Raw genomic sequence first — 26492 nt, 5'->3', positions numbered from 1 at the left:
GCAAGGGGAAAAAAGTCACGATACGTCACGACACGTCACGTGACGTGGTGAGTTTGACTCCCCCGGTGTAGGGTCTCCTGCTTGGGTGGGTGGGGGGGTTGGACTAGATGACCTACAAGATCCCTTACAACTCTGTTATTCTATTCTAATAGAGCCTTTGATACTTTTGAGGTTCGTAAAATGAGGACCCAGATTGATGGGAACAATATGCTGATGTTGAAAACTGCTTAGACAGGGCTATAGAGCACCATGAAGAGGTATATACGTCTAAGTGCTTCTGTGCATTTTTCTCCATCTGTTATGCAGCTCTGGGCACACCCTCTCTTATCTGATCATTTTCTAGGCAACATTTCTTGCCCCTGTTTCTCAAGGTCTTTCTCACCTACAATTACATCATCTGAATTTTACATCCCAAACATGGTAGCCTCAGTTAAAACCACAATAATAATAATAATAATAATAATAATAATAATAATAATAATAATAATAATAATAATAATAATAATAATAATAATAATAATAATAATAATAATATAAAGTTGGAAGGGACCTTGGAGGTCATCTAGTCCAACCCCCTGCTCAGGCAGGAAATCCTATACCATTTCAGGCAAATGGCTGGCCAGTCTCTTCTTAAAAACCTCCAGTGTTGGAGCATTCACCACCTCTGGAGGCAAGTTGTTCCACTGGTTAATTGTTCTACTGTCAGGAAGTTTCTCCTTAGTTCTAGGTTGCTTCTCTCCTTGACTAGTTTCCATCCGTTGCTTCTTGTCCTGCCTTCAGGGGCTTTGGAGAATAGCTTGACTCCCTCTTCTTTGGGGCAGCCCCTGAGATATTGGAACACTGCTATCATGTCACCCCTCACCCTTCTCTTCATTAAACTACACATACCCAATTCCAACAACCGTTCCCTATATGTTTTAGCCTCCAGCCCCCTAATCATCTTTGTTGCTCTTCTCTGTACCCTTTCTAGAGTCTCGACATCTTTTTTACATCGTGGTGACCAAAACTGGATGCAGTATTCCAGGTGTGGCCTTACCAAGGCATTGTAAAGTGGTATTAGTACTTCAATTGATCTTGATTCTATCCCTCTGTTAATGCAGCCTAGCACTGTGTTGGCTTTTTTGGCAGCTGCAGCACACTGCTGGCTCATATTGAAGTGATTGTCCACTAGGACTCCGAGATCCCTCTCACAGTTGCTACTATTGAGCAAGGTACCACCTATACTATACCTGTGCATTTGATTTTTCCTGCCTATATGTAGAACCTTACTTTTTTCACCATTATGTTTTGGGTCCCCCCCAATCCCATGTAGTTGTTTTCAACAGTTATTATAGATTTGCAGACTGCTTACACCAGGCCACTAAGTCAGGATTCATAACATGTTAGAAGCAATGATTAATTTTGCTATTAAACAGCCTACATTTTTCATTTCAGGGGCAGAGAGGCCTTCCTGGAGCTGACGGACCAAGAGGACAAAAGGTCAGCCTTGTCCGAAGAATAAAACATATTTTAAAAAGGAAACATAAGCTCCAAACCTTTTCTTAAGGGTGTCTTCTTCTTTTCAGTATTATACCCTCTTATTGTTGTTGTTTTTTTCCCCAGCCTTAAACAGGGTGGCCATATTTTTTAATTGTGGCACTTTAACTAATAAGGGAGGCTTTCGCAGAAAGAATGAGAAATTGCTAAAAAAAAAAAAAAAACTATTCAGTGGTGGGATTCAGCTGGTTCGCACCACTTCGGCAGAAACGGTAGCTAATTTTTTTGTTGCCCAGGCCCAGAATGGACTTTCCGGAAGCAGCATCCACGCAGAGAACCGGTTGTTCACATATTTGAATCCCGCCACAGGAACTATTGTCTGATGAGCACAACACTCTTATCTTGTAATCGCCATCGCCTTAACCACGGCTGGCACTCAAGATGATTCCAAAGATGCCAAACCCCGGCCAACTTAATAGAACAAAATGCAATTATTGAACAGGATTCTGCCTGTGTAAGAAATCAACCTTAAAAAACTCATTCCATTCGTGGTGTCCCATAGCATTTCCAAAATAGTGCCAGATACGATACAGATTCCGGTTTAACTCTCAAAGCAGACCTGCCTACACGATTGGTTTGATGTGTCGAGTGGTTTGTTTGACGCTGACATCGCATTAAAGGCTTCTGCTTTTTTGTTTTCTCCTTTTAATGTTTTTTTTTTCCCACCCATGATTTATGTTTTCACAGAGTAATGGTGGGATGGTAATATTTTCCATCAACATCTTTGCAGATGGCATCTGCAAATGCTTTACAGTTATTTTGCCGTCTTAGTTGATTAGAATTTAGAAAAAAGACAGTATAATAAGGCTAAGGATATGACACATTGTAGTTTTATTTATTCTAATTTATTCAGAACGTTTGTGGATGTGTATTTTCTGACTAACTCTATAGCTCTGGAAATGATAGATACCATTTCAACATATGCACAGAAGCAATATTCTTGGATGTAGATCTTATCTATGCAATCTTCTCATTATCCTCCCCTTCTTTCCTTCCTTCCTTCCTTCCTTCCTTCCTTCCTTCCTTCCTTCCTTCCTTCCTTCTTTCCTTCCTTCCTTCCTTCCTTCCTCTCCATGTTAGATAAAGAGATGCATGTTTCACCATTAAGTTTTTATATAAAAAAACTGGCTATGGTAATAAAGGTCAGTGGGGGAAAATCATTTCCTTCTTGCTATAAAAGGTAAAGGTTCCCCTGCACATGCATGCTAGTCGTTTCCGACTCTAGGGGCCGGTGCTCATCTCCGTTTCAAAGCCGAAGAGCCAGCGCTTGTCCGAGGACGTCTCCGTGGTCATGTGGCCGGCATGACTAGACGCCAAAGGCGCACGGAACGCTGTTACCTTCCCACCGTAGTGGTCCCTATTTCTCTATTTGCATTTTTACGTGCTTTCGAACTGCTAGGTTGGCAGAAGCTGGGACGAGTAACAGGCGCTCACTCTGTTACGTGGCACTCGGAATTCAACCTGTCAAACTGCCAACCTTCTGATTCTTCTTGCTAACATATCTTTATTTTTGTCAAGGGAGACATTGGACCAATTGGACCTTCTGGCCCGAAGGGAGACAAAGGAGAACCAGTAAGAAAATTTATGAGACCCTAAATATTCTTTTTTTCCAATCCTAATGTAGTCATATACTTGTGAGAAAACTCACACAGTTTAAAAAAAAACAATCAGAATAAGTCCTGATGGACTAACTTAAATAAATTCTAAATCCAGATATGGAAGAGCCCAGTTGAATATTTTAAAATAATTAGTTATGGAGGAGGTCTGCAGTGGTCTCAGGAACTCTGCCCACAGTAATATCCTTGACCTTCTCATCATAGGAAAAACAGATGGTAGAAACTTCCTCTTCAGAGAGCCAAAGTCATAGTCATCGAAAAATAATTATAAATTCTATTTAGATCAGGGATGTCCAACTTTAGCAACTTTAAGATTGGTGGACTTCAACTCCCAGAATTCCCCAAACAGCCACTCTGAGATTTGAAGTCCACAGGTCTTAAAGTTGTTAAGATTGGACACCCCTGATTTAGATCCTTGCCCATCCATATGGAGAAATCTTGGTTGGAAGAGACATAAATCAATGTGTTCATATATGTGTGTTTTCCCTGATTCAACATCTCACTACAGCCAAAGTTTTGTTATGAATTATTTCTGAAGGGATCTAAAGAACTAGCTTAAAAAAATGGGAGCAGAGATAATATTGACTTTCACAAAATTAGAGAGATTGTCCTTGAATCTACCTCCTTGCTTGCAGGAGAAATTCTATTTAGATTTTTTCAGATCTCATTTACCAGAACATATACCTAAAGTTTTACAACCTTTCATAAAAATATTTACTTCAGCTATCTTTCAAAGACCTCTTGTTATTATTGTGAAGTATAAAATAGTTGTTATGGTTCTGACAGATGAAACCCTTCCAAAGAACTTTGAGGCATTGTTTACCTTAAAGAATATTTAATATTTAATATTTAAATCACATTCCCCAATTATCTTGACGTGTGGGCTTCCTCCCCAGCTCTCCATCCTGCCAAAATGCTATCAGCTCTGGGCCCAATGACCTTGGGTTCCCACAGCCGAGTATTTATTGTTATGACTAGCTGGACTCTCATCCCTATCCCTCCTCCCAGCATCAACTAATTCTAAAAGCATAGAGAAAATGGCTGCATTTTCATCTGTTGTCAAAGCAAGAATATCCGAGGTTAGCAGCATTGACAATAGTGTTCTGATCCTTCCCAATTTCAAAGAAATTATGTGACACGGCTAATAAAGGTGAGGTTTTCAAGTGTTAAATTCTGCACCACCCTGTCAATTGGGTTGTTATCCAGTTGTATCAAAGAAATTATCCCACCCCCTTACAATTATCTGTATTAGCTGGGGATTATGGAAGCTGAAGTTCAACATACCTGGACAGCACCTGTTTGATGGAAGTTCCTCTTGATTCTTGTTAAGGTCGTAATAGTAGGGACTTTTCCTTGACCTCTTGGTTAGAATCTTCCACACAATCTGGTTCATGCTTTACAACCTTGATGCTAGCAGAAGATACAATGGTTTATTAATCGGATGTGTTCAATTAATCAGTGTGCTGTTTCATAGCTTGATATAGCTGTTATCATTGTGCATTAGTTCTGACCTTTCATATCCTTATCCTTGCATCTGTGGATCCTGGATTTATTAATTTCTCTTTGCAGGGTGGGGAAACATTTGGACGAGGAGAAAAAGGACAAAAGGTATCACTGAAATATAAGTTCAAGAGCATCTTGAGTGTATGGTCTAGTTTGTGTTAATTTCGTGTGTCTCCCAGTTTCATTCCAGGTGCAAATTCAAAATCCTGGTTAGCACCTTCAAAATTCTACTTGGCATAAGGCCAGATATAATTAGTGGATTGCCACTCCCATAGGATATCTGCCAGACCCATCAAATCAGATAGTTGGGGTGCTTTCAAGGTCCCCTCTAATAAATGATGCCATCTGACAGGATCTGGGATGTGGGCTTTTTCAGTAGTGGTACCTGCCCTATAGAATTGTGTTCACAAGTTATCCAGAAGGCCCTTAACCTCTTGGCCTTTGGAATGCCTTTTAAGACCTCATTGTTTCCCCAGGTATTGACCCTCTGTCTCTCCATCCATCCATCCATCCATCCATCCATCCATCCATCCATCCATCTGCCATCTACCTGCCCAACTATCTACCTATCTACTCTTCTACCCTTCTATCTGTCCATCCATGGATTAAAATCTGCTAGATGGAAAGTGCCCACATCACAATCCAAGGCCTACCTTCTCTGCATGTGTGTGAGAGACATATATAGGTAAAAAAAGGAATGGGACTTGGCTCATGATGCTTCATGTAACGTCTTGAAGGTCACAACTTCTCCCTTCCCTGTCAGGGTGTGTATCTGTCTCTCTGTTTGTCCTGTCAGGAGTAAAAAGATGCCGCCTGAAGTCCTCATGGCCTAGTTGTTTCCTAAATTCAGCACCATTCAGCTCTGATTCTGATCGATTTTGCTCCCTATTTCACTAAGAAGACAAAGAACTTGTGTACATCATTGCTGCATTTTCCCCCTTTTCCCCTCCCCCTTATTTCATCTTACATTTTGATTCAAAGAGGTGACAGGCAGAAAATGTCACCCTATGCTACTTCTTACTGTGAGGAAGATCTGTCTTTCAAAGGCTTCAGAATATCAGCTTACTTGTCCCTTCATGCCCAGATAAGAAAACTAAGATTTGTGTGTGTGTGTGTGTGTGTGTGTTGTGTTGGTTGTGTCTTGATTTTTCTTTCCCCTTTGGAACACAGCAATTACAGGGTTTCTGTTTTATTCACTGACCCAAAATACTAAGCATATAATTGTTTTGAGATCCTGTAATTGCCTGTCTCAGCAGCTGATTTCTCAGCCACCACAGAAATTTCAGGGAGGGCAGATGGGCATGCAAGTTTATTTGGTTTTCCTTGGCTTTAGAAGGGCCTGCAACATTTTATTCTGATTTTTCATCCTTCCCTGGAAAGCAAATGGTCTTTCATGGCAATGCACTGACATCTACTGAATGCGTTGATAAGGTGAAATTTTTCCCTTGCAGGAAACATTTGAGCAAAAATTGGCATACAAATCTTGAGAAACTGAAAAATTTGCCTTGTTAGCAAACCCTGTGAATAATTTCCTTTTCAAAAAATATCAACAGGACTCCTTGTGGATTGTAGTGCTTGTACTCTTTTTACCTATTTTAGGAGAATGCTATATTTTATACAAATATTTTTTTTTCCCATTCTGCTCTTTTAGGGTGAAAAGGGACCCCAAGGTTTACCTGGTTTAATGGGTGAGAGAGGAGAAAGGGTAAGTATCTCTACAATAATAAAATAAAATATAAAATGATAACATAACACAACAAAACACAGCACAGCACAACAGAACACAACATAATATAACATTTTCAGGGGCATAAAAATAAACACAGGTAGTGATTATAACGGCTGCGGTTTTATATGACTTTTTCTGCAATTCAATCAAATGCAAAAAAACTGAACATCAACTATGACATAATTCAGTAGAAACTAAAAAAAGAACTCATAATCCTGGTGGTCAACTGTCTGAATCAGAATGACCCGTTCAGTAAATTTTCAGATCTGGATAAGCAATAGCAATAGCGCTTAGATTTATACACCACTTCATAGTGCGTTACAGCACTCTCTATGCAGTTTACAAAATCAAAATATTGCCCCCAGTTTGGTTATCCTTAATCTGTTTGGTTATTCTAAAGCTTAAATATAAAATCTTCCATTTCCCACATCGTTAATTTCTTGGATCTGATTTAACATCTGTTCATTGAAACATTTTCCTTCAAGATAGCTTGAAAGGAAAAAAAAGAGAGAGAGAAAGAAAAGATAGATCAAGTGCTACGGAACCAGTTCTTAAAAAAAAACTATTACTTGAGTGCTAAAATATTTCTTGGCTGTTATCATTACAGAACAGAGATTTTTTTTCCTGGCCTTTTAAGCATCTGAGGGACAGAGAGATTACAATTTAACTGCCTTATTAATATTTTACTTCTCTGGGGATGCGTGGAGAAAGGAAAAGAGAAGAAGGTTGAACACATTTTGATGGCATTTTTAAGGGTACTGAAACATGAGCAATTGTTTATCTTATCATGGTTTAGTTAAGAGAGAAGTGGCTTTCTAGAAGATTATTATCCTCTGCCTTGCATTGGCTGAACCTAGAAATCCTTCAAGCACCATTCTCACAGAATCTCTTTAGTAAGTTTTATTAAGAAAAAAGGGAGGGGACTGTAGGAATTATGACAAATAAACTCTTTACAATTTACAACCAATATGTGTCGAAGAACACTTACTGAAAGAGAATATTTTAGCTCAAGAGTTCAACCGTAGAGTCCTTGATGTTCCCTCAGCTTGGTTGTTTGCAGATGTTTGAACACAATCAGTGTGAGGTTTACTGCTTGCTCTGTGTGTGTTTGTGTGTGTATGTACACACATGATATTGCAGTGTTTTGTTTTTTAAAATCCCATTTATATCCCACCCTTCTCTGAAGACTCAGGGCGGCTTAACAATTTAAAGCACAAATCAATGTGCTTAGCAGTAGCCTTCATTCTATGTATATGCCTGCTTATTAGGGCTTTCCCCCCCCCCCCAAGTGGCATTATTACAAAGTCAGCTTATTTCCCCCAACAATCTGGGTCCTCATTTTACCTAACTCGGAAGGATGGAAGGCTGAGTCAACCTTGAGCCTGGCGGGACTCTAACCTGCACTAATTGCAGGCAGCTGGTGTTACTTAAGGAGGCATTAGCCCACTGCTCCACCAAGGCTCTATGGAACATAGATATGTTCCAATATCTATGGGGCTGCCACAAAGAATCTATTTTCCAAAGCACCAGAAGGCAGGAAAAGAAGCAATGGATGGAAACTAACCAAGGAGAGAAAGCAACCTAGATGCAAGGAGAAATTTCCTGACAGTGAGAACAATAAAACAGTAGAAACGCTTGCCTCTAGAAGTTGTGGGTGCTCCCATCACTGGAGGCTTTTAAGAAGAGACTGGACAGACACTTGTCTGAAATGGTACAGGGTCTCCTGCTTGAGCAGGGGGCTGGACTAGATGACCTCCAAGGTGCCTTCCAACTGTGTTATTACACCACCAAAACTGGCAGGGCAAGCTACTTAGTTGAGTAATGAAATGTCCGCAAGCAAAACCAAGCTCAGAGAGCATGAAGAATTCCCAAATGTATTCAAGGGGACTTTGTCCCCATTTTTTTGAAAAACCGTATGATCTCTTCATAGAGAGAGGGGAAAAAAATTGCAATTACTTATTTATAAAAGAATCCACTGAACCTTTTGAGTTTGGAAATTGGCGTTATGGTACATCACTCCAACAAGCATTTATCAAATAATTAATTCGCTGCTTGATCCCTGTATTTCGGAAGTGATGATATGTCAGCCGTGAGATCACAAATTAATGTGGCTCGAGATGAACGTGTCGAGATTTGTCTTCTTTATTATTCAGGCCCTCCTGCTTTTAGCCAATGCTGTTTTAAAATCTCATTATGATTTCCCATTTATTTTGCCATCATAATCTCTATCCTTTTAGGGTTCCACTGGTGCATCTGGCGTCCCAGGGAACGATGGAGCCAAAGGAGAAACTGTAAGCTTTTTTCTTCTCTTTTTTTAAAAAAATCCTCTTTTCCTTGTAACATAAACCAGCTCTTTGAATCAATCATTACTGAATGAAACATGTCTAGGGGATTAATATTGTGGTTCCAGATGTAAGAAAGCAAATAAAAGCAGGTTATTTACCTATGGTTGGGCCAAGGGAGAAAACAGACTTCTTATAGATTATTGGTTCTGGGAAGCTCCGAGGAGGAATTTCTGTTATCGTCCATTAAAATGTTACATTGTGACTAGAGATTTCTCAAAAGCAGTTGAGCAAAACACTTCAATAAAACGCAGTTATTTATTTATCTGCAAACAAAAGTATGCCATCTGAAATTCAGTGGGTGGAAACACAGGAACTCTGGTGGGATCTGAAAACAATTATTATCCACTTCTATGCCTCCAAGGGCATGAGCAATATTCTTCAGCAATAGTACCCATTTTTTTAAGGTAAATGTTTACCCTGTCCAGCAGTGTCCAACTCTAGGACACTGTCTCTGTTTCCTAGCCAAAGAAGCCAGCATTGCCCAAAGATGCTTCCATGGTTCTGTGGTCAGCGTACATCAAGGGGCATGGAATCCTGTTATATTCCTACTGAAGTGGTACCTATTGATCTACTCACATTTGCATGCTTTTGAACTGCTAGTTGTGCAGCAGCTGAGGCAAGTAATGGGAGCTTACACCATCGCATGATGCTAGAGTCTCAAATTGCCAGCCTTCCAGTCAACAAATGCAACATCTGAGCAATAGCAATAGTACTTAGACTTATATATCATTTCATAGTGTTTAAAGCCCTCTCTAAGTGGTTTACAGAGTCATCATGTTTCCCCCCAAAACCTGGATCCTCATTTCAAACCACCTTGGAAGGATGGAAGGTTGATTGAACCTTGAGCCAGTCAGAATTGAATTGCTGGCAGTTGGCAGAACTAGCCTGCAATACTGAATTCTAACCACTGCACCACCACGTCTCTTAACCACTAAGGTGCCAAAAAGATTTCGAGTAGTGAAGTCAGCGAATCCCCTTTCCCTGGGATGTAGACTTCCATATCCCAAGATGTGACCTGTTGTAATGGTATGCGAGAACAACCTTGGGAGGCAGGGTGAAGACCAGCAGCCTAGGCTTTGGACTGATATAGGACACCTCAGTCCATAGATGGGGGTAGGGGAAAATTAGAGGGAGCTTCTCTAACTTCCCAAAGACTAGAAATAGAGAAGGCAAGAATTATTTTTCAGTCTTGCAAGATCGATGTCAGCCTTGCAATATAGTCCAGACAAGAAAGATACCCAAATAAATTAATCCTACTTTATTGTAAGGTGACATTAAAAGAACCTGTCAGGCTAGGTTCTGCTTCCCAAGGTCGTTGTTGTTGTTAGCTACGAAGTTGTGTCTGACCCATCGTGACCCTATGGACAATGTTCCTCCAGGCCTTCCTGTCCGCCACCATCTTCTGGAGTCCATTTAAGCTCACACCTTCTGCTTCAGTGACTCCATCCAGCCACCTCATTCTCTGTCTTCCCTTTCTTCTCTTGCCCTCAATCTTTCCCAGCATTAGGCTCTTCTCCAGTGAGTCCTTCCTTCTCATTAGGTGGCCAAAGTATTTGAGTTTCAGCTTCAGGATCTGGCCTTCTAAAGAGCAGTCAGGGTTGATCTCCTCTAGGACTGACTGGTTTGATCGCCTTGCAGTCCAAGGGACTCGCTGGAGTCTTCTCCAGCACCATACGTAGTTCAAAGGCCTCAATTCTTTGGCGCTCAGCCTTTTTTATGGTCCAACTTTCACTGCCATACATTGCAACTGGGAAGACCATAGCCTTGACTATACACACTTTTGTTGACAGGATGATGTCTCTACTTTTTATTGTGCTGTCTAGGTTTGTCATGCCTTTCCTCCCCAGGAGCAAGCGTATTTTAATTTCTTGGCTACAGTCCCCATCTGCAGTGATCTTGGAGCCCAAGAAAATAAAATCTGTCACTACCTCCATTTCTTCCCCATCTATTTGCCAGGAATTGAGAGGGCCGGATGCCATGATCTTGGTTTTCTTAATGTTCCCAAGGTCATTCCTACATAAATTACATGTGCTTGTCATTCAGTTGCATGTCCTTATCAGATGTGTACTCTGCTTTTCCTTAAAATAGGACTTCCCCCCCAGATAACGTATGGAGCCAGATTCTATCAGCGGGGAAGAATGGCAGTTTAGCTATCTGGTCCAGCTAAACATTGATAGACACCATTGTTGGACCTTTTTTTTTTTTTTGGTGATAGCTCTTCTTCCCACAGTTGTGAACAGTTTCCACGGATGTGAACCTGTCCAAACATCTTGCTGTTGCATCTTATAGGTTCTTGCAGATCATGTTTATTTTATTTATTTATTTAATTAATTAGATTTGTATACCGCCCTTTCCCGAAGGACTCAGGGCAGTTTACAGGGTAATTAAAACAAGAAATACAAAAGTTAAAAACGATTTAAAAAAAATTACAACAGCCCCTGAAAAAGTAAAAGCCCCCAATTAAAATTAAAATTAAAATTAAAATTCTCAGCCTGGGCCAGAGAGCTCGAAGAGCCAAATGATGCACCTTTGGATTTATTTATTTATTTATTTATTTATTTATTTATTTATTTATTTATTTATTTATTTATTTATTTTTGAGCTGGGAGATAAATTTAAAAATTCAGCAAATTTATGGCAAAGGATATTAAGAAGGCTTGATTTTAAAGTGCACATCTTGAAATCACGTTTTTGACCTGTTGATTAAACCGTATCTTTAAAATGTTCATAACAGGACTGAGCAACCAGTGGATCGTAAAAAAAATATGTTCATTTTTGTTCAATGCGAAGACATTTTTTTTCCTCCCACAGACATAAGTAAATGGAAGGGTGGGACTTCCAATGCGGAAGATCTGATTTTCTTCCCCTTGAATCTCCAGCTGGAGGATATTACACTATACAGCAAATCTGGTGAACCTAAAGGCCCTTTTTTAAAAAAAGGCGACTGGACTTCATTTTTTCCTTTGAAGACGTTTTGCTTCTCATTCAAGAAGGGTCTTCAGAGCTGAAGAAACTACTTGGATAAGAAGCAAAATGTCTTCCGCCATACCCTGATGATTGAGAATCTCCGTAGACAACACTGGTGAAGTTCTCTCTTCCAGAAAACCTGGAGTTATTGTGTGAAAAAAACTTTCCATTTCTCTCAAAATAAGCATCTCTTTTGGTTTCATAGATCAACTACTTTACGGCTTTTCTGTATACCCTGGTTCTTAAGGTGTGTAAGTCTTTGCTGTCCAGTTTTGCTGTCCAGTTTTTTAAGAAGAGACTGGACAGCCATTCGTCTGAAAGGGTATAGGGTTTCCTGCCTTAGCAGGGGGTTGGACTAGATGACCTCCAAGGTCCCTTCCAACTTCTTCTTCTTCTTCTTCTTCTTCTTCTTCTTCTTCTTCTTCTTCTTCTTCTTCTTCTTCTTCTTCTTCTTCTTCTTCTTCTTCTTCTTCTTATTATTATTATTATTATTATTATTATTATTATTATTATTATTTTCCTTCTTTTTTTAGGGAGAACCTGGTCTTCCTGGAGCATCTGGTCTTCCTGGACCATCCGGCCCAAAGGTGACTATATACAAATCTTTTTGAATTTTTTTTTTTAAAAAGATGTTGTGATTCTAGAAAGAGCACAGAGAAGAGCAACAAAGATGATCAGGGGACTGGAGGCTAAAACATATGAAGAACGGTTGCTGGAATTGGCTATGTCTGGTCTATCGAAGGACCAGGGGTGACATGACAGCAGTCTTCCAGTATCTCAGGGGCTGCCCCAAAGAAGAGGGAGTCAAGCTATTCTCCAAAGCCCCTGAAGGCAGGACAAGAAGCAATGGATGGTAACTCATCCAGGAGAGAAGCAGCCTAGAACTAAGGAGGAATTTCCTGACAGTTCGAACAATTAACCAGTGGAACAACTTGCCTCCAGAAATGTTACAGGGTTTCCTACCTGAGGCGGAGGTTGGACTAGAAGACCCAAAAGGTCCCTTCCAACTCTATTATTGTTATTTATTGTTTTGTTTTGTTCTGTTTTGTTTTAAAATGAATGAGATTCACAGGAGCTTCAGGAAAGATTTACTGTTAGTGATTTCCAGCTTAAATATGTCAGTGGCTCAGATGCACCAGGTTACTGGTAAGAAGAGATCCCTAACTCCTATTCCTACATTAACAGTTTGTCTAAAATCTGATTCACTGGAAAATGTAGTATTGTTGATTCTATATAGAATGATGACGTATAGAGGCTTTTTGATTGTCCCTTTGTCCCCTTAAATAATATTATTTTTTTTCCAAACAGCTGCAAAGCAATATTTACTTATTTCCACTCTAATAAAATAGTACTACTGCAATATAATTCTGTAAAGTTGTCAGCATATTTTTTCCACTTATTCCCTTACTTCCTTAGTCAGCTTTTTACCCTAATGTAATGACTCATTTATTAATGTGCCAATATTTGACTATACTGAGAATGTTGTGTTTGATTTCTAAAATACAGTAATAATAGCTTGCCTGGCTGAAAGCCTATTTGAGTCATCAAAGATTAATAGCGATACTAATTTTGATTTATAATCTCCTTTGTACTTAAGTTTCTGGTGTGTTTTTTTAACAGTTTCAGCAAAATATCCGCCAGCATTTGTATTAATGTTTTTGCAACCTAAAAAAAGTCAGTACAACTCTATACTATTTCTTATCAAATTTTGACTCAGGGAGTTGTAGACCATCACGCATAACCTCCAAACCTAGCCTCACCTTCAGTGTCTCCCCTACAGTGGAAAATGCAAGACTGGGATCCTGATTTTTCTTAAAGGACAACTAATTTGGAAATTCTTAGGGGAAAAGTAACACCATTGGACGATAGATTAGTTTTGGCTCCTGGTACATTAGTCCATTTTGATGCCACCCTTTCCCTCCTTCATACCTCAACCTCCTTGGATTTACAAATTTATATTTTCAACATCCCTTCCTTCCACGTAAATGAGACAATAAACCATTGTTCCCAGCCAGCATGTATAAGGCTGAAGGCCTGGTGACCTCATGGATACATCGTGTAATGGATGTTCTTCCAGGATAACTTTCTGTGACATTCTCTGGATTTGGGCAGCTAATAAATTTGAATGAATGAATGAATGAATGAATGAATGAATGAATGAATGAATACGTATGTACATACATGCATACATATAAACATACTTTTTTATTATTTCCCAGTCTAGGCCTTAGTTCTTAGTTTATCTGAAGCTTCTGACTTCAGAGGAGATCAGCTAAGTGCTTTCTCTTAGTTGAGTCAAACACATGCAACCCCTCCTAAATTTGTTGCGGGCTTAATCCAGTTAAACCATAAATCAATCCAGGTGTGTGACATGCACATGATGGCTTAATCCTGTGATGGAATAAGTAGCTGATGCGGCCTTTATCATCTGTTGCAACATATAGACAATGCCATGACTTTTCATCTTTATGTCAGGTGATTCATACATACATGCATACATATAAACATACTTTTTTTATTATTTCCCAGTCTAGGCCTTAGTTCTTAGTTTATCTGAAGCTTCTGACTTCAGAGGAGATCAGCTAAGTGCTTTCTCTTAGTTGAGTCAAACACATGCAACCCCTCCTAAATTTGTTGCGGGCTTAATCCAGTTAATCCATAAATTAATCCTGGTGTGTGACATGCACGTGATGGCTTAATCCTGTGATGGAATAAGTAGCTGATGCAGCCTTTATCATCTGTTGCAACATATAGACAATGCCATGACTTTTCATCTTTATGTCAGGTGATTCGGTCTGAAGCAAAAAATATATATGCTGTTGATGAGACACAAATAGCCACCTGCTTTTAGCGCTCAAGTAGTTTGCTTTTCAGCAAGGCTAACAAGATGTTTACAGTATTGTAGAATTACTTTTTAAAGAGGTTTTACACTTGTTCATGTAAATAAATTACCATAGATTTGGATTGTGTCCTCAAGACCTTGTTTTCCTTTCATTTTTCCTTAGGGAGAAGAAGGGCGTCTCGGTCCCCCAGGTCGTCAAGGTTATGTGGGAGCACCTGTAAGTCAGGATTTGTTGTTGTTGTTAATTTAATATTCTAAATGGAAACAATATAATTTGAAAAATTGTCTGGGGCAAGAAGATACGTGATTCTCAAACCAGAACCAGAGAATTGCATATTGTTGTTGTTAGCTGCGAAGTCGTGTCCGACCCATCGCGACCCTATGGACAACGTTCCTCCAGGCCTTCCTGTCCTCTACCATCTTCTGGAGTCCATTTAAGCTCACGCCTACTGCTTCAGTGACTCCATCCAGCCACCTCATTCTCTGTCGTCCCCTTCTTCTCTTGCCTTTGATCTTTCCCAGCATTAGGCTCTTCTCCAGTGAGTCCTTCCTTCTCATTAGGTGGCCAAAGGATTTGAGTTTTAGCTTCAGGATCTGGCCTTCTAAAGAGCAGTCAGGGTTGATCTCCTCTAGGACTGATCGGTTTGATCGCCTTGCAGTCCAAGGGACTTGCAGGAGTCTTCTCCAGCACCAGAGTTCAAAGGCCTCAATTCTTTGGTGCTCAGCCTTTCTTATGGTCCAACTTTCACTGCCATACATTGCAACTGGGAAGACCATAGCCTTGACTATACACACTTTTATTGACAGGGTGATGTCTCTGCTTTTTAGTGTACTGTCTAGATTTGCCATGGCTTTCCTTCCCAGGAGCAAGCATCTTTAATTTCTTGGCTACAGTCCCCATCTGCAGTGATCTTGGAGCCCAGGAAAATAAAATTTGTCACTACCTCCATTTCTTCCCCATCTATTTGCCAGGAATTGAGAGGGCCGGAAGCCATGATCTTGGTTTTCTTAATGTTAAGTTTCAACCCAAGTTTTGCACTCTCCTTCTTCACCCACAACAAGAGGCTCTTTAGTTCTTCTTCACTTTCTGCCATTAGAGTGGTATCATCTGCGTATCTTAGGTTGTTGATATTTCTTCCGTCAATCTTAATTCCAACTTTTGATTCATCTAGCCCTGCCTTTCTCATGATGTGCTCTGCATATAAGTTAAATAGGCATTATACATTATACATTTATATTTGGTGGGTTATAAAAGTTAAGGAAGGTAGAACAATTCCATGCAATAAGGTCAAAGGCATAGCTATGCAGCCCTTCTGATTCAGTTCCCAAGATATATTTTCTGATAGTCCAACCCTGGAGAAGATGAAGGGTGGAGAAGCAGCTTCTTTAATATCCCTGTTCTGCATTTGGAATCAAATGCAGAACAGATTTACTCAAAAGTCCATTTAATGTGTGTCATGCATCTGAGGTCAACTATGGATGTAATAGTTCCTTAGGAATTTGTGTTTGGGCCATACTATTTTGCAATCTGCAGGTAACACATTGATAAGCCTGTACAATGAATTTATACAGGCTTATCAATATGTACAGTAGACAAATGAATTGTAGTTTCTTTTACTGTCTTTAAAACCTTTAAGTCTGCATTACCTGTTCAGACATCTGAACCAGCTTGAGTATTTGCATAATCCAAATGGGCAAAATAGAAAAGGATTAGTAATTAACGTATGCCAGATGTAAGTATTCCTTGTAGACATGCCCTCTCTTTCCCATTCATTCATCATATTCTAGACACATTGTGTAACAGTGTTTGTTGCTTAATGAGAAATGAGTACATTTTTAAAGTCTTTAGTTTGCTGTAATTTAATCGTTCAGTTCCCAAATGAAACAATGTTTGTTCAGGAGTAAAACATCTTCATAGTAATTAGGGTTTTTGGTCTCAGCTTGTCTTTTATAGGTGGCAACTATATCCCATTTACCTGATATTAGTTTTCACAAAATATTGAGGAATAATTTAGATTGTTCTTTGCAATAATTTTGACTCCAAGGAATTTATACACATCGATTTATCCATTCGTTGAGCTGCTGTACACAATTAAGTTCAAGGAGATGGTCAATTTTGTATAACTTATCCATAGCAAGTGTGCATATATTGACCTCAACAAAGCTCATCTAGATTGATTCTACTTCTATGGGTTCTCATCACATGGATTATACTGTACATCTTTGTCCTTTATAATGTCAGCTTTTACTTGTTGAATAATGTCCCTGTTCATCAGATGAGATCATGTCTTTTGTTGGAGGAGGTTACTCAGTTTTCACTAGCTTCCTTTTGCTGGCTGCAAAACAGCTTACTTTTTATTTATTTATTTTAGATAGCTTAAAATCAAAATATTGAGTTTGTTGATCAATGCTCCAAGGCCAGTTAGCACAGAAGTTTTAAAAATTGCTGTATAGTGTTATTCTATGTGGGGTCCTTGCTGCTCTCTGAGCTTGGTTGTGTTTTTTTTTGGGGGGGGGTGGTTTCTGTTTATTTGCAGATTTTTCCTTACCAAACTGCCATCACTGTTGATGTTACCTAGTCTGGTTTTGAAATGTCAGCAAGAAGGCAACCAAGCTCAAGCTCATTTCAATCCTGAGCTACAAATATTTTCCTCTATCAGTTTTATTCAAGAAAGGTACTTAATAAATTGAGTCTAAAATAACTTCTAACAGCACCCAACATTTATTAAGCCACTCTGAGATCATTCCTAGCCTGTTAATAACTCATCCAGTTATTCTCAGAGGTGTTGGTGTCAATATGATTCCTGTAATTTTCTACTTTCTTTTTTTCTTCTTCTTTTTTTAGGGTTTGCAAGGTGAAAGAGGAGAAAAAGGACCCCGTGGTGACAAGGTGCGAATAATTTATCAAATAATATACCACGAATATGAGTACAAGTTTGGAACAGAAATTGGCTCATGAAAGACATTCCTTGTCAAATATGTTATATTTAGGAAAATACGTTTCTCTGGAAGTCCATGTTGTGATTCAGGGTCAGCCTGTGGGTTCGGCAGTTGGGTCGGACGACTCAGAGGAGGAGGAGGAGGGGGGTGTTGAAGAGCTTGCTGAGGGGGTTGGACAGCTTGATGAGAGCCCTCAGCCAGGCCCCTCTCATCTGGTCACAATGCAGACCCAGCTGTGTGAGCCTGACAGAGTGGATGAAGATGACCCACAGCTGGCCCTGTTCAAGGACGCCCGACGCAGGAGGCAGTCAATCAGGAGTAAACAGAGGAAGGCAATGGGGCTCCTCGGAAGGAGGCAGAGAGAAGCCACGCCCTGAACTGTATTTAAGGGGGAATGCGTGGGAGGGCTGGTTTGCTGAAGGCAACCGCTTGAAAAGCTCCTGTTTCTTGGTTTGTGTCTTGTTCTATTTGTTTTTGTAGCAATAAATTTGGCAGGCGTAATTCCAGCCTCTTGCCTTCTTGTAAAAGGGGTTGTCCCTGCCTTTTCTGCAGGGCCGGTAGCAGGCTGGTACAGAACAGTCCACTTGAGTTAGATCATTTTATAACTCATGTTTTATATATCATGTATTCTATGCAGGCTACATAGACGTAACATGACCAGGAATCTTCACCCTTGTCATTGATCAAACACGGTCTGCATAAAGATATCAGTTCATTCTTTGAATTTATCAGATTTATCAAATAATTAACTCACTGCCTTTCAGGTGTTCTCAATCTCAGCACTGAAGCAAGCAAACATGGGATTTTCTGGGTTTAATTTTGGAAACACTCTGTAGGGAATAGATTGGAGATATTGTCCAAAGATGGGGTGGTCATTGGGTGTCATGCTGGGCAAATGAGAACAAAACAGTCAAAACCAGGTACACAATTTAGTTCAGGTTGGAGTTCAGAATCCATGACAGGAAATCAAACAAGAAATGATTTTTTTAAAAGCTAGCAGTTCAAAACAATCTACTTCCATATTTAATCCCATGCAGATGTGTTCATGATAATGCAGCTTTTTCAAGATTACTTCACAGAATAAGATGTCCAACAGAGCTTTTATGTTTGTTTGTTCAGGGAGAACGTGGCCTTGACGGTTTTCCTGGGAAGCCTGGCTTGGATGGAAAACAGGTATGTGGTTAATTTTTAAATTAAAAAAAAAAATAGAATCCTTTTTAGAACTAGTTATGCATATGCAATACAAAGACTTAGGACTGGTAATCAACTTCTGCAATGAAGGGTTTGCATAAACCTAAGACCAAGTTCTACCACACATCCTTTATGACTTGTGGACTTCAACTCCCAGAATTCCTCACCAGAGCGGCTGGCTGAGGAATTCTGGGAACTGAAGTCCACAAGTCATAAAAGGGCCAAGTTTGAAGACCCCTGCTCTACATTTACAATGGTGGCTCCTCAAGTGGCCTGATGGGGTGACAGAAAAGCATTATGGCCTCTACAAAATGGTTTAGATGAACAACCTTATTTGTTTTAGGTCCTCCATCTAACAGTTGAAAAGAACACATCTATTTGTTTTAGCTGACGACCACTGCTGACTGAAGGAATGTTTTTCCCTCTGTCTATCATACCCCATGTTTTCCAATGAGATGCCGAAAACATTTTCCAGACTTGTCTACATGAGACTATCCTGAATGACAAACATGTTGGCTATGTTCTCTGTGGGGACAAATTAATCATTTGGATCCAAGTTCCAATAATCAAACAGGGCAAATAAGCTTTGTCCTTTTTTTCTACAAAGAGAATGAGTAGGGGTGATGTCAAAGCAGTCTTCCAATATTTGTAGGGCTTCCACAGAGAAGAGGAGGTCAACCTATTCTGCAAAGTACCTGAGGGCAGGACAAGAAGTAATGGATGGAAAGTTGTCAAGGAGAGAAGCAACCTAGAATTGAGAATCTTCCTGTGAGTGAGAACAGTTAATCAGTGGAACGGCTTGCCTTTAGAAGTTGTGGATGCTCCATCACTGGAGCTTTTCAAGAAGAGACTATATAGCCATTTTTCTGGAATGGTATAGAATCTCCTGCTTGAGCAGGGGGCTGGACTAGAAGACCTCTATTGTGTAGTGGGTTCTGGACCGCATGGCAATGAATGAACAGATGGGTACTGCATGTCAGCTCTTTATTAGTGGTAGGCGCGTACTGAACAAAGAGGGTCACCTGGACCCCTTATATACCTAGCCAGGTATCACTCTGGCCAATCCATCCATCCGTATCTCCTGCCGAAAACCCTTCAGCCAATCCTGCCACAGCACAGTGTCACCTGGTGGTTCCTGTAGAGCTGCTGCTTCTACCCCATACATAACAACCTCCAAGGTCCCTTCCAACTCTGCTATTCTGTATTCTGTACTCTATTCATGCAGAGTACAGCTTGCTTATTTGCTTCTGTTTCTTCAAGATCTAATGGACAACATTTTATCAGGATTATTTATCCATAACTACTTCTTTGCATTCATGTAGGTTTATGCTTCTGATATTAATGTTCCATGGTTGGGAGTTTACTGAAAGAACCAGCTGGCTACTAAAGAATACAGAACAATTGATTAATTGAATCATTAGTCTAACTAACACAATTATCATATTGTTAGATGACTGGAAAGTCTGGTATGTTTACTAGTGTAAGCTTGATGAATTAGTAGTCTCAGTACAATAGGGTTTCAAAAGTGAGTTATACAGCTTTGATTTATTTACCTGTATGTTCCAAAACAAATTTAAAAAAAAATGAAACAAAATTCTCTCATCTAAAAGCTGCTGTTAAAACAAACTTGTTCCACCAAAAACCTCTCCCACATATTATTACTTAACTTTAAGGCAGGCAAGTTTACATCTTTTTTCATAAGGAATGACAATTCTTTTTTCAATGTTAGATTCAATTTTACAGTAAAGCACAGCTTTGATTTGAAATTGCAATATTTATTTCCAACTGAAAATATTCCATTATGTTGTAATATAACTTCACTTTTCTGGGACTCTTAAGAAAACCCAATGATCATCTCTTTGATCCTCGTCTTTATTTTAAAGCTTATTACTATCTTGAACACCTTCTGATATCTGGTTATTTTTATTTCAGGGTGCCAAAGGAAGTCCTGGACAACCTGGCCCTGCAGGACTGCAAGGAGAGAAGGTAAAATGAAGATTATATAAAGGAATGTTGTATGTGTTTTCATGATTTGAAAATTATTTTTTAAAATAATTGGAATGTAGGGGACAGCAAGCTTGAAAGCAGATGCATCTTTTTTTTTAAATTGCACTGAAGACACAGCTACCATAATAAATAACCTCTTTTTTTGGGACTTCCGGGTGGTGCTCCAGCGGCGAGGATGGTTGGATTCTACCGCTGGCTGTTGAATCCTGTTGAAGCGGCGGAATAGCTGACGATCAGCTGCTCCGCCGCTTAAAAACCCTTCTCCTTGGGCAAAGAGGGGAGGGGGAGCTTCCAGGTAGGGGTAGAGCTCCCCTAGAGCCCCAGAACAAATGTTCTGGGGCATGAAGGGTGAGAGCCCCCCCAAAGCCTGGAAATGCTCCGGACGAAGGACTCTTCTGCTTTAGCAGAACAAGACGCTGAATCCACTCCTGCTGGATCTGATTGACATCTCAACTGACGGTAGCAGCAGAGCTGATGCTGATGTATAAATATTAAGTACAAAGCTTTAACTCTGAAACTTAAACTCTCTTCCTGCTCCAACGATCGTTTTGAAAGAAGGGGAAGATGGTGCCTGACTGATTTTTTTTTCTTGTTAACAAGAAGAAAAAGTATTTTTTTTCAAAGTAAAGTGACTGTTTGAACTGAGTAGGAATATGTAAAATGGACTTTTAAACCTTAAAAGAGCTAGTTATAATTTGGAGGTGTTAAAAAGTTATTTTCAAGATTCGGTTATTTCACAGTTTAACTACAAAGTAATAAATGGACTAGAAAGAGAAAGTGTGTATTGAAAGATATTAGTTGCAAAAATGGCTCCCAAACCACATACACCTGTTTTTAAAAGTGCAGAGGCATTGTTTGTTCAGCAATCTGGAACACAGTCTTTGAAGTTACCTCCTGAAGCTGCTGCATCTGTATTGACTTTAAAAGATTTATAATATGCTCTAAATGATGCCTTAAAAATTCAGTCTGGAAAAATATTTGAGAAGGTGGCAAAATTTATTGGAAAGGAGAGCAAGAAAATAAGGAAGGATACTTTGATGGCACTTCAAGTGTTTTCAGGCTGTATTGAGAATCTGGATGAATGTGTGGAAGAAGTGAAACAAAATAATCTGATGCTAGAGACTAAAATGGGTGAAGTGGAGAATAAAATGGAAAAACTTGAAGATGAAATGATGATGATGCAATATAGAGATATGGAATTCACCTTGAGGATCAGAGGCTTGAAAGAAAATCCGCAGGAGAATCTGGAAGAGACGTTGGTGGATGCCCTGATGCCTATTTTGGGGTTTCAACTTCAGGATTTTTTGGGGAAGATAGATAAAGTATTTCATGTTAATTCTTGGATTACAAAGGAAACTGCCAAGGGATGTGGTTGTGTATTTTACAAAGAGAAAGATTAGAAATGAGATCATTCAAATCTCTTATAATAAAAGACTTGAAGTGGCTAATCAGGAGGTTTTGATTCTGAAAGAGATTCTTCCAAGAATTTTGAGAAAAAGGAAAGATTTTTTTTTCTTTCTGACAGATGAATTAAAGAAACAACAGCTTCGGTTCAGGTGGGAGATACCATTGGGGATTGTGGTGAATTATTCTGGAGAAAGATATTGTCTTAATACAGTAGAGAAGGAACATGATTTTTATTTTAATGTATTGAAAGCAGGCTTACCGTCATCCTCAGAAGTCAAAAAAGGAAAGGAAGAAGGAGAGCAACAGTTACAAGAAATAGTTACGGAAGCTGTGCAATCCTTGGTTTTATTTAAAGATCTTAAGATTCAAAGAATGACACGGGCTGCATTTAGATTTAAGGAATAATAATAATAATAGCAGTAGAGATTAATGGAGGACTTTGATAGAAATAAGATTTAGAAATGGAACTTGTTAAAGATTGTAGGATAATCAAGATCTAATAATGGTGGATATTTGGGGATGGTATTTACAGTAGATCTTAAAAATTAGTATGTATGTATTTAAATTGTTAGACTAAATGTTGAAGATGTGGTTGTGATGATGCAATGTATTATTATGTATGGCTGAATTGTAAAAGATTACAATTTTAAAAGTTAAAGTAATTTAGTGGAATATGTAAGATCTTTAAGATATTGGAAGAAGGCTGATTTGTTTATTATAGAAGAATGGATTTTGAAAGTTTTGAATCAGATAGAAATGGTAGAATTTGGAATATGTGAAGAATATTTGTAATGGAGATATATTATGATGTTTAAGGAGAGTTAAAGCGTGACTGGATTTAAAGTGTAATTATAGTTAGTTAGTATGTTTTAGATTAAGATTTTGAAAATAATACCCTGTATTCTGCTTTGGAAAGTTGGGGGGAGGGGCTGGGGGAGGTAGGGGTATTGGGTGGGTTAGGGGTAGGGGGGGTTGGGGTTTATGTTCAAAAATGTACTTTAAAACTTTTTAATAAATAAATAAATAAATAACCTCTTTAAAAAAAACAACTGCATCTTTTTCAGGCAAATGCCTGAAATTTTTCTGTTTTCAGACTTGAAAATAGATATTGCCGCTTAAAAAAAATCCTATGCTTGCAGTCCCTCCAAACCATTCCTACTTCATTTTTGTCCAGTAACTTCTATAGAAATGCTGCAAGTATCTATTATTTATAACCTGCTTATATTCAGTTTATTCATTCAGTTTCATTTACCATCAGGAACAAAATCTATTTAGTCCCTAAGAGTTTCTTACTGGCTTGATGGCACACAATCAATATTATCTAAATAGTTATCATTATGCCACCAATACAGTAATCATATTTAACAATCATAGTTTTTGCATATTTCAGTAGCTGCAATCTATAGGGATAAGTCATTGATGTAGCTTTTCACTTTTTGTTACACATTTTTTGTTGTTGCTTATTCCACATTGGAAAATTATGGAAGTTCTTGTGATCTAGTGGTAAGATACATCTATGGAGTATATGTAGAGACAAATCACTGTTTTTGGCATCTGGGGACGCGGTGGCTCAGTGGGTTAAGACGCTGAGCTTGTTGATCAGAAGGTCGGCAGTTTGGCGGGTCAAATCCCGAGTGCCGCGTAGCAGAGTGAGCGCCTGTTACTCGTCCCAGCTTCTGCTAACCTAGCAGTTCGAAAGCACGTAAAAATGCAAGTAGAAAAATAGGGACCACAACAGTGGGAAGGTAACAGCGTTCCATGCGCCTTTGGCGTCTAGTCATGCCGGCCACATGACCACGGAGACGTCCTTGGACAAGCTCTGGCTCTTCGGCTTTGAAACGGAGATGAGCACCGGCCCCTAGAGTCGGAGACGACTAGCACACATGTGCGGGGGAACCTTTACCTTTTTTTAAGGAAGGCTGGGGGGGTGCTCACCCCTTTTTCAGTTCTTCTCAGACAATTTTTATATAAATCAGTGTTTCTCAGCATGGACAACTTTAAGAGATGAAGACTTTAGCTCTCAGAGTCATGCTGGTTGAGGAATTTTGACAGTTTATGTTCTCGTATCTTATAGTTGCCAGGGTTGAGAAACATTGGCATAAATCAGTTAACAAGGCTGTAGGAGACTCTTTCAGGTCATCCATGTAATTATTTTTCTCTGATTTCTTTTCAAATATAGGGTGAAATTGGACCTCCTGGGAAAGCAGGCTCAGCAGTAAGATTTATTTTATGCACAGCTTTAGTGTGGGAAGGTGGGGGAAAAAAATAATTCTCTGGTATTGATGTGAGATTTGTAACTCTTGTGGATATCTCCTATCTTTGATAAAAGGAAGACATGTTCGTGTCCATGGATTAATGCTAAAAAAAAGTCTGAAATTGGAATCTGTCCAACTGGTATTTGTGCTTTGCAGGTTGGGGATCAAGAGGAAGAAATTTTCAGGAGAGAATAATATGGGAATAATGAAGTGAAGGATAATTCCTGACACATGGTCCTTATGATTAAGGATCATTAATCAAGATTATGATTAAGCTTACAGCCCTGAAATAGGTTAGAAATTGACAGGCAAATCAATTGTGTTGTACACATGGATACCAAACAGCCTAATATATCATTAATGGTAATAATGATTTGATTATAGATGTACCATATGCCACTTTATATAGATTGGATAACATTTTGAACTGCTCTAACTGCTGTTACCATGTGTTCATTTTTCAATGGGTTCTGAAGTTGTCCTATAAATTCTATTAAAATCTCATTACTGATATTGTTATTCCAGTATGTATAAAATGCCACAGGCTGAAGGGACCATTTCACATAACAATTCAAAGCAAAATGGTCTCATTTTTCATAGTCATTACTATTTTTTGGTCAGGCTATTGAAACAGATTTCATAGGTTAACCTCTTGTCAGATTTAAGCTGAGTTGCATTACTTACGAAGATTCCCCATGCAAGCCAACCTGTAGTTTTATCAAACAGTGTAGCTGACTCAAGAGTTGTGTGGTAGCAAATAAGTTACTTGCTTCCAATTCAGTTTGGAAGCAATGTATAATATGTACGTTTACTCTGAGCTTTGCTACTCACAGTGGTCATTATTGCCGGCGCCAAGTCAGATAGAAATAGTTTCTCAAATGTAATTTCACACAATTGTTGAGACAATCGCTAGTGTTTCAATAGTATGTTTGGTTTACATTTGTATGCTGTAAATCTCTTTCACTGTCTTCCATCCATCCATCTTCCCACCCAAAACGAAGTGTCTTCCTATATGGAACTCAAATATAGTCCCTATGTAACCCTAAAGACTATCTCTTGGCTACCAAAAATGTCATTTTTATAGATAATCTTTTTGTTGGTTGGTTTCAGATCGAAGGCTTGAAAGGAGAGCAAGTAAGTGTTCCTAAATTCTTTAGTACAGGTGATAAAAATGTACAGGTAGATTTTCAAGGTTACTTAAACTCATTCTCTTTGTGCTCAGAAATGATATTTCTATCTCTTCATTTTTTAAGTCAAGAAAACTGACATATACAGTATATGCACTACTTAAAAGCTGGGTGCTGCATAACTTTCTACTATCTAAAACAACAGCATCTAATTAAAAAAGGGGTACCAAACATAATCAAGACCATTTGATAAGGCCCACCCCAGAAAATCACCAGAAAACAATTAACTCTTAATAGATGTAAAAAGGAACATATCAATCAAGTATCTGAAACAAAAGCCTTGATTCATTCTTGTGCACTTTAGATGGATCTTGTCAATATGTTAAAAAAAACCATGATACAAAAATGCTAGTCATTTCAGATAATATAATGTTACACTTACCTTCAATGCTATTTTTGTTGTTTTAACTTGAGGTGTAAAATAAAAATTATTCTACTTAAGAGCATGATGAAGAGTAAATATTATAAACCTGAGATCCCATAATACATCCCATCAGGAGAGTTTGAATGCAAAGCAAAACTTCACCGTGCCTTTTTTAACTTTGAAATTTGTTTATAGGGAGCTCCTGGCCCACGGGGACCTATGGGGCCTCCAGGAACTCCTGGTATTTTAGTAAGTAATTTTATTTCTGAATGAATAATTTCTAATCTGAATAACCTATCTGCCAGGTGCAAGAAACCAGGAACCAAGGTTGTTCAGATGAGTACAAGTTTATTGTATGCTAACTCCCTACAAGAATCTGAACTACTAATGGTCAAGGTAAATTGGTGGTAGATACAGTAAGAGTCAGTGGAATTCAAGGAGGGCTGAACTTAGATCTTTTGTGCGCGTGAAGGGATTCCAAACTGATGGCACACTTGACCCCTCCCTCAGGTTCAGACTCCTACACTACTGTATACAATAATAGAATACATTAAACATCACCTGAAGCTCGACTACATTTCATTTTGAAGTTAGGAAATAATG

The 26492-nt window shown here is 38.9% G+C and overlaps 2 protein-coding genes across 2 annotated transcripts in view; one reads left to right on the top strand and one right to left on the bottom strand.

Annotated features, from left to right (window-relative positions):
• The window catches only part of COL22A1 (collagen type XXII alpha 1 chain), a gene marked incomplete at both ends in the record, with an annotated part of 168582 nt that overhangs the window by 53554 nt on the left and 88536 nt on the right, over nucleotides 1-26492 (top strand). Inside the window, 13 exons of the mRNA XM_083358189.1 lie at nucleotides 1435-1479; nucleotides 3055-3108; nucleotides 4722-4760; nucleotides 6307-6360; nucleotides 8622-8675; nucleotides 12230-12283; nucleotides 14702-14755; nucleotides 17384-17428; nucleotides 18598-18651; nucleotides 20602-20655; nucleotides 24263-24298; nucleotides 25449-25472; nucleotides 26085-26138. Of these exons, the coding sequence (XP_083214315.1) occupies nucleotides 1435-1479; nucleotides 3055-3108; nucleotides 4722-4760; nucleotides 6307-6360; nucleotides 8622-8675; nucleotides 12230-12283; nucleotides 14702-14755; nucleotides 17384-17428; nucleotides 18598-18651; nucleotides 20602-20655; nucleotides 24263-24298; nucleotides 25449-25472; nucleotides 26085-26138 (621 nt within the window). The remainder of the gene's footprint in view (nucleotides 1-1434; nucleotides 1480-3054; nucleotides 3109-4721; nucleotides 4761-6306; nucleotides 6361-8621; nucleotides 8676-12229; nucleotides 12284-14701; nucleotides 14756-17383; nucleotides 17429-18597; nucleotides 18652-20601; nucleotides 20656-24262; nucleotides 24299-25448; nucleotides 25473-26084; nucleotides 26139-26492) is intronic.
• Nucleotides 1-26492, bottom strand: part of LOC310638764 (proto-oncogene Mas-like) — a 481088-nt gene that overhangs the window by 369974 nt on the left and 84622 nt on the right. The gene's annotated exons all lie outside the window — the stretch shown is intronic.

The sequence above is a fragment of the Vipera ursinii genome (assembly GCF_947247035.1).
Source record: "Vipera ursinii genome assembly, chromosome: 3".
Lineage (NCBI taxonomy): Eukaryota > Metazoa > Chordata > Lepidosauria > Squamata > Viperidae > Vipera > Vipera ursinii.
The sequence above is the reverse complement of the archived record's forward strand: the minus strand, read 5'-3'. Positions and strand labels throughout refer to the sequence as shown.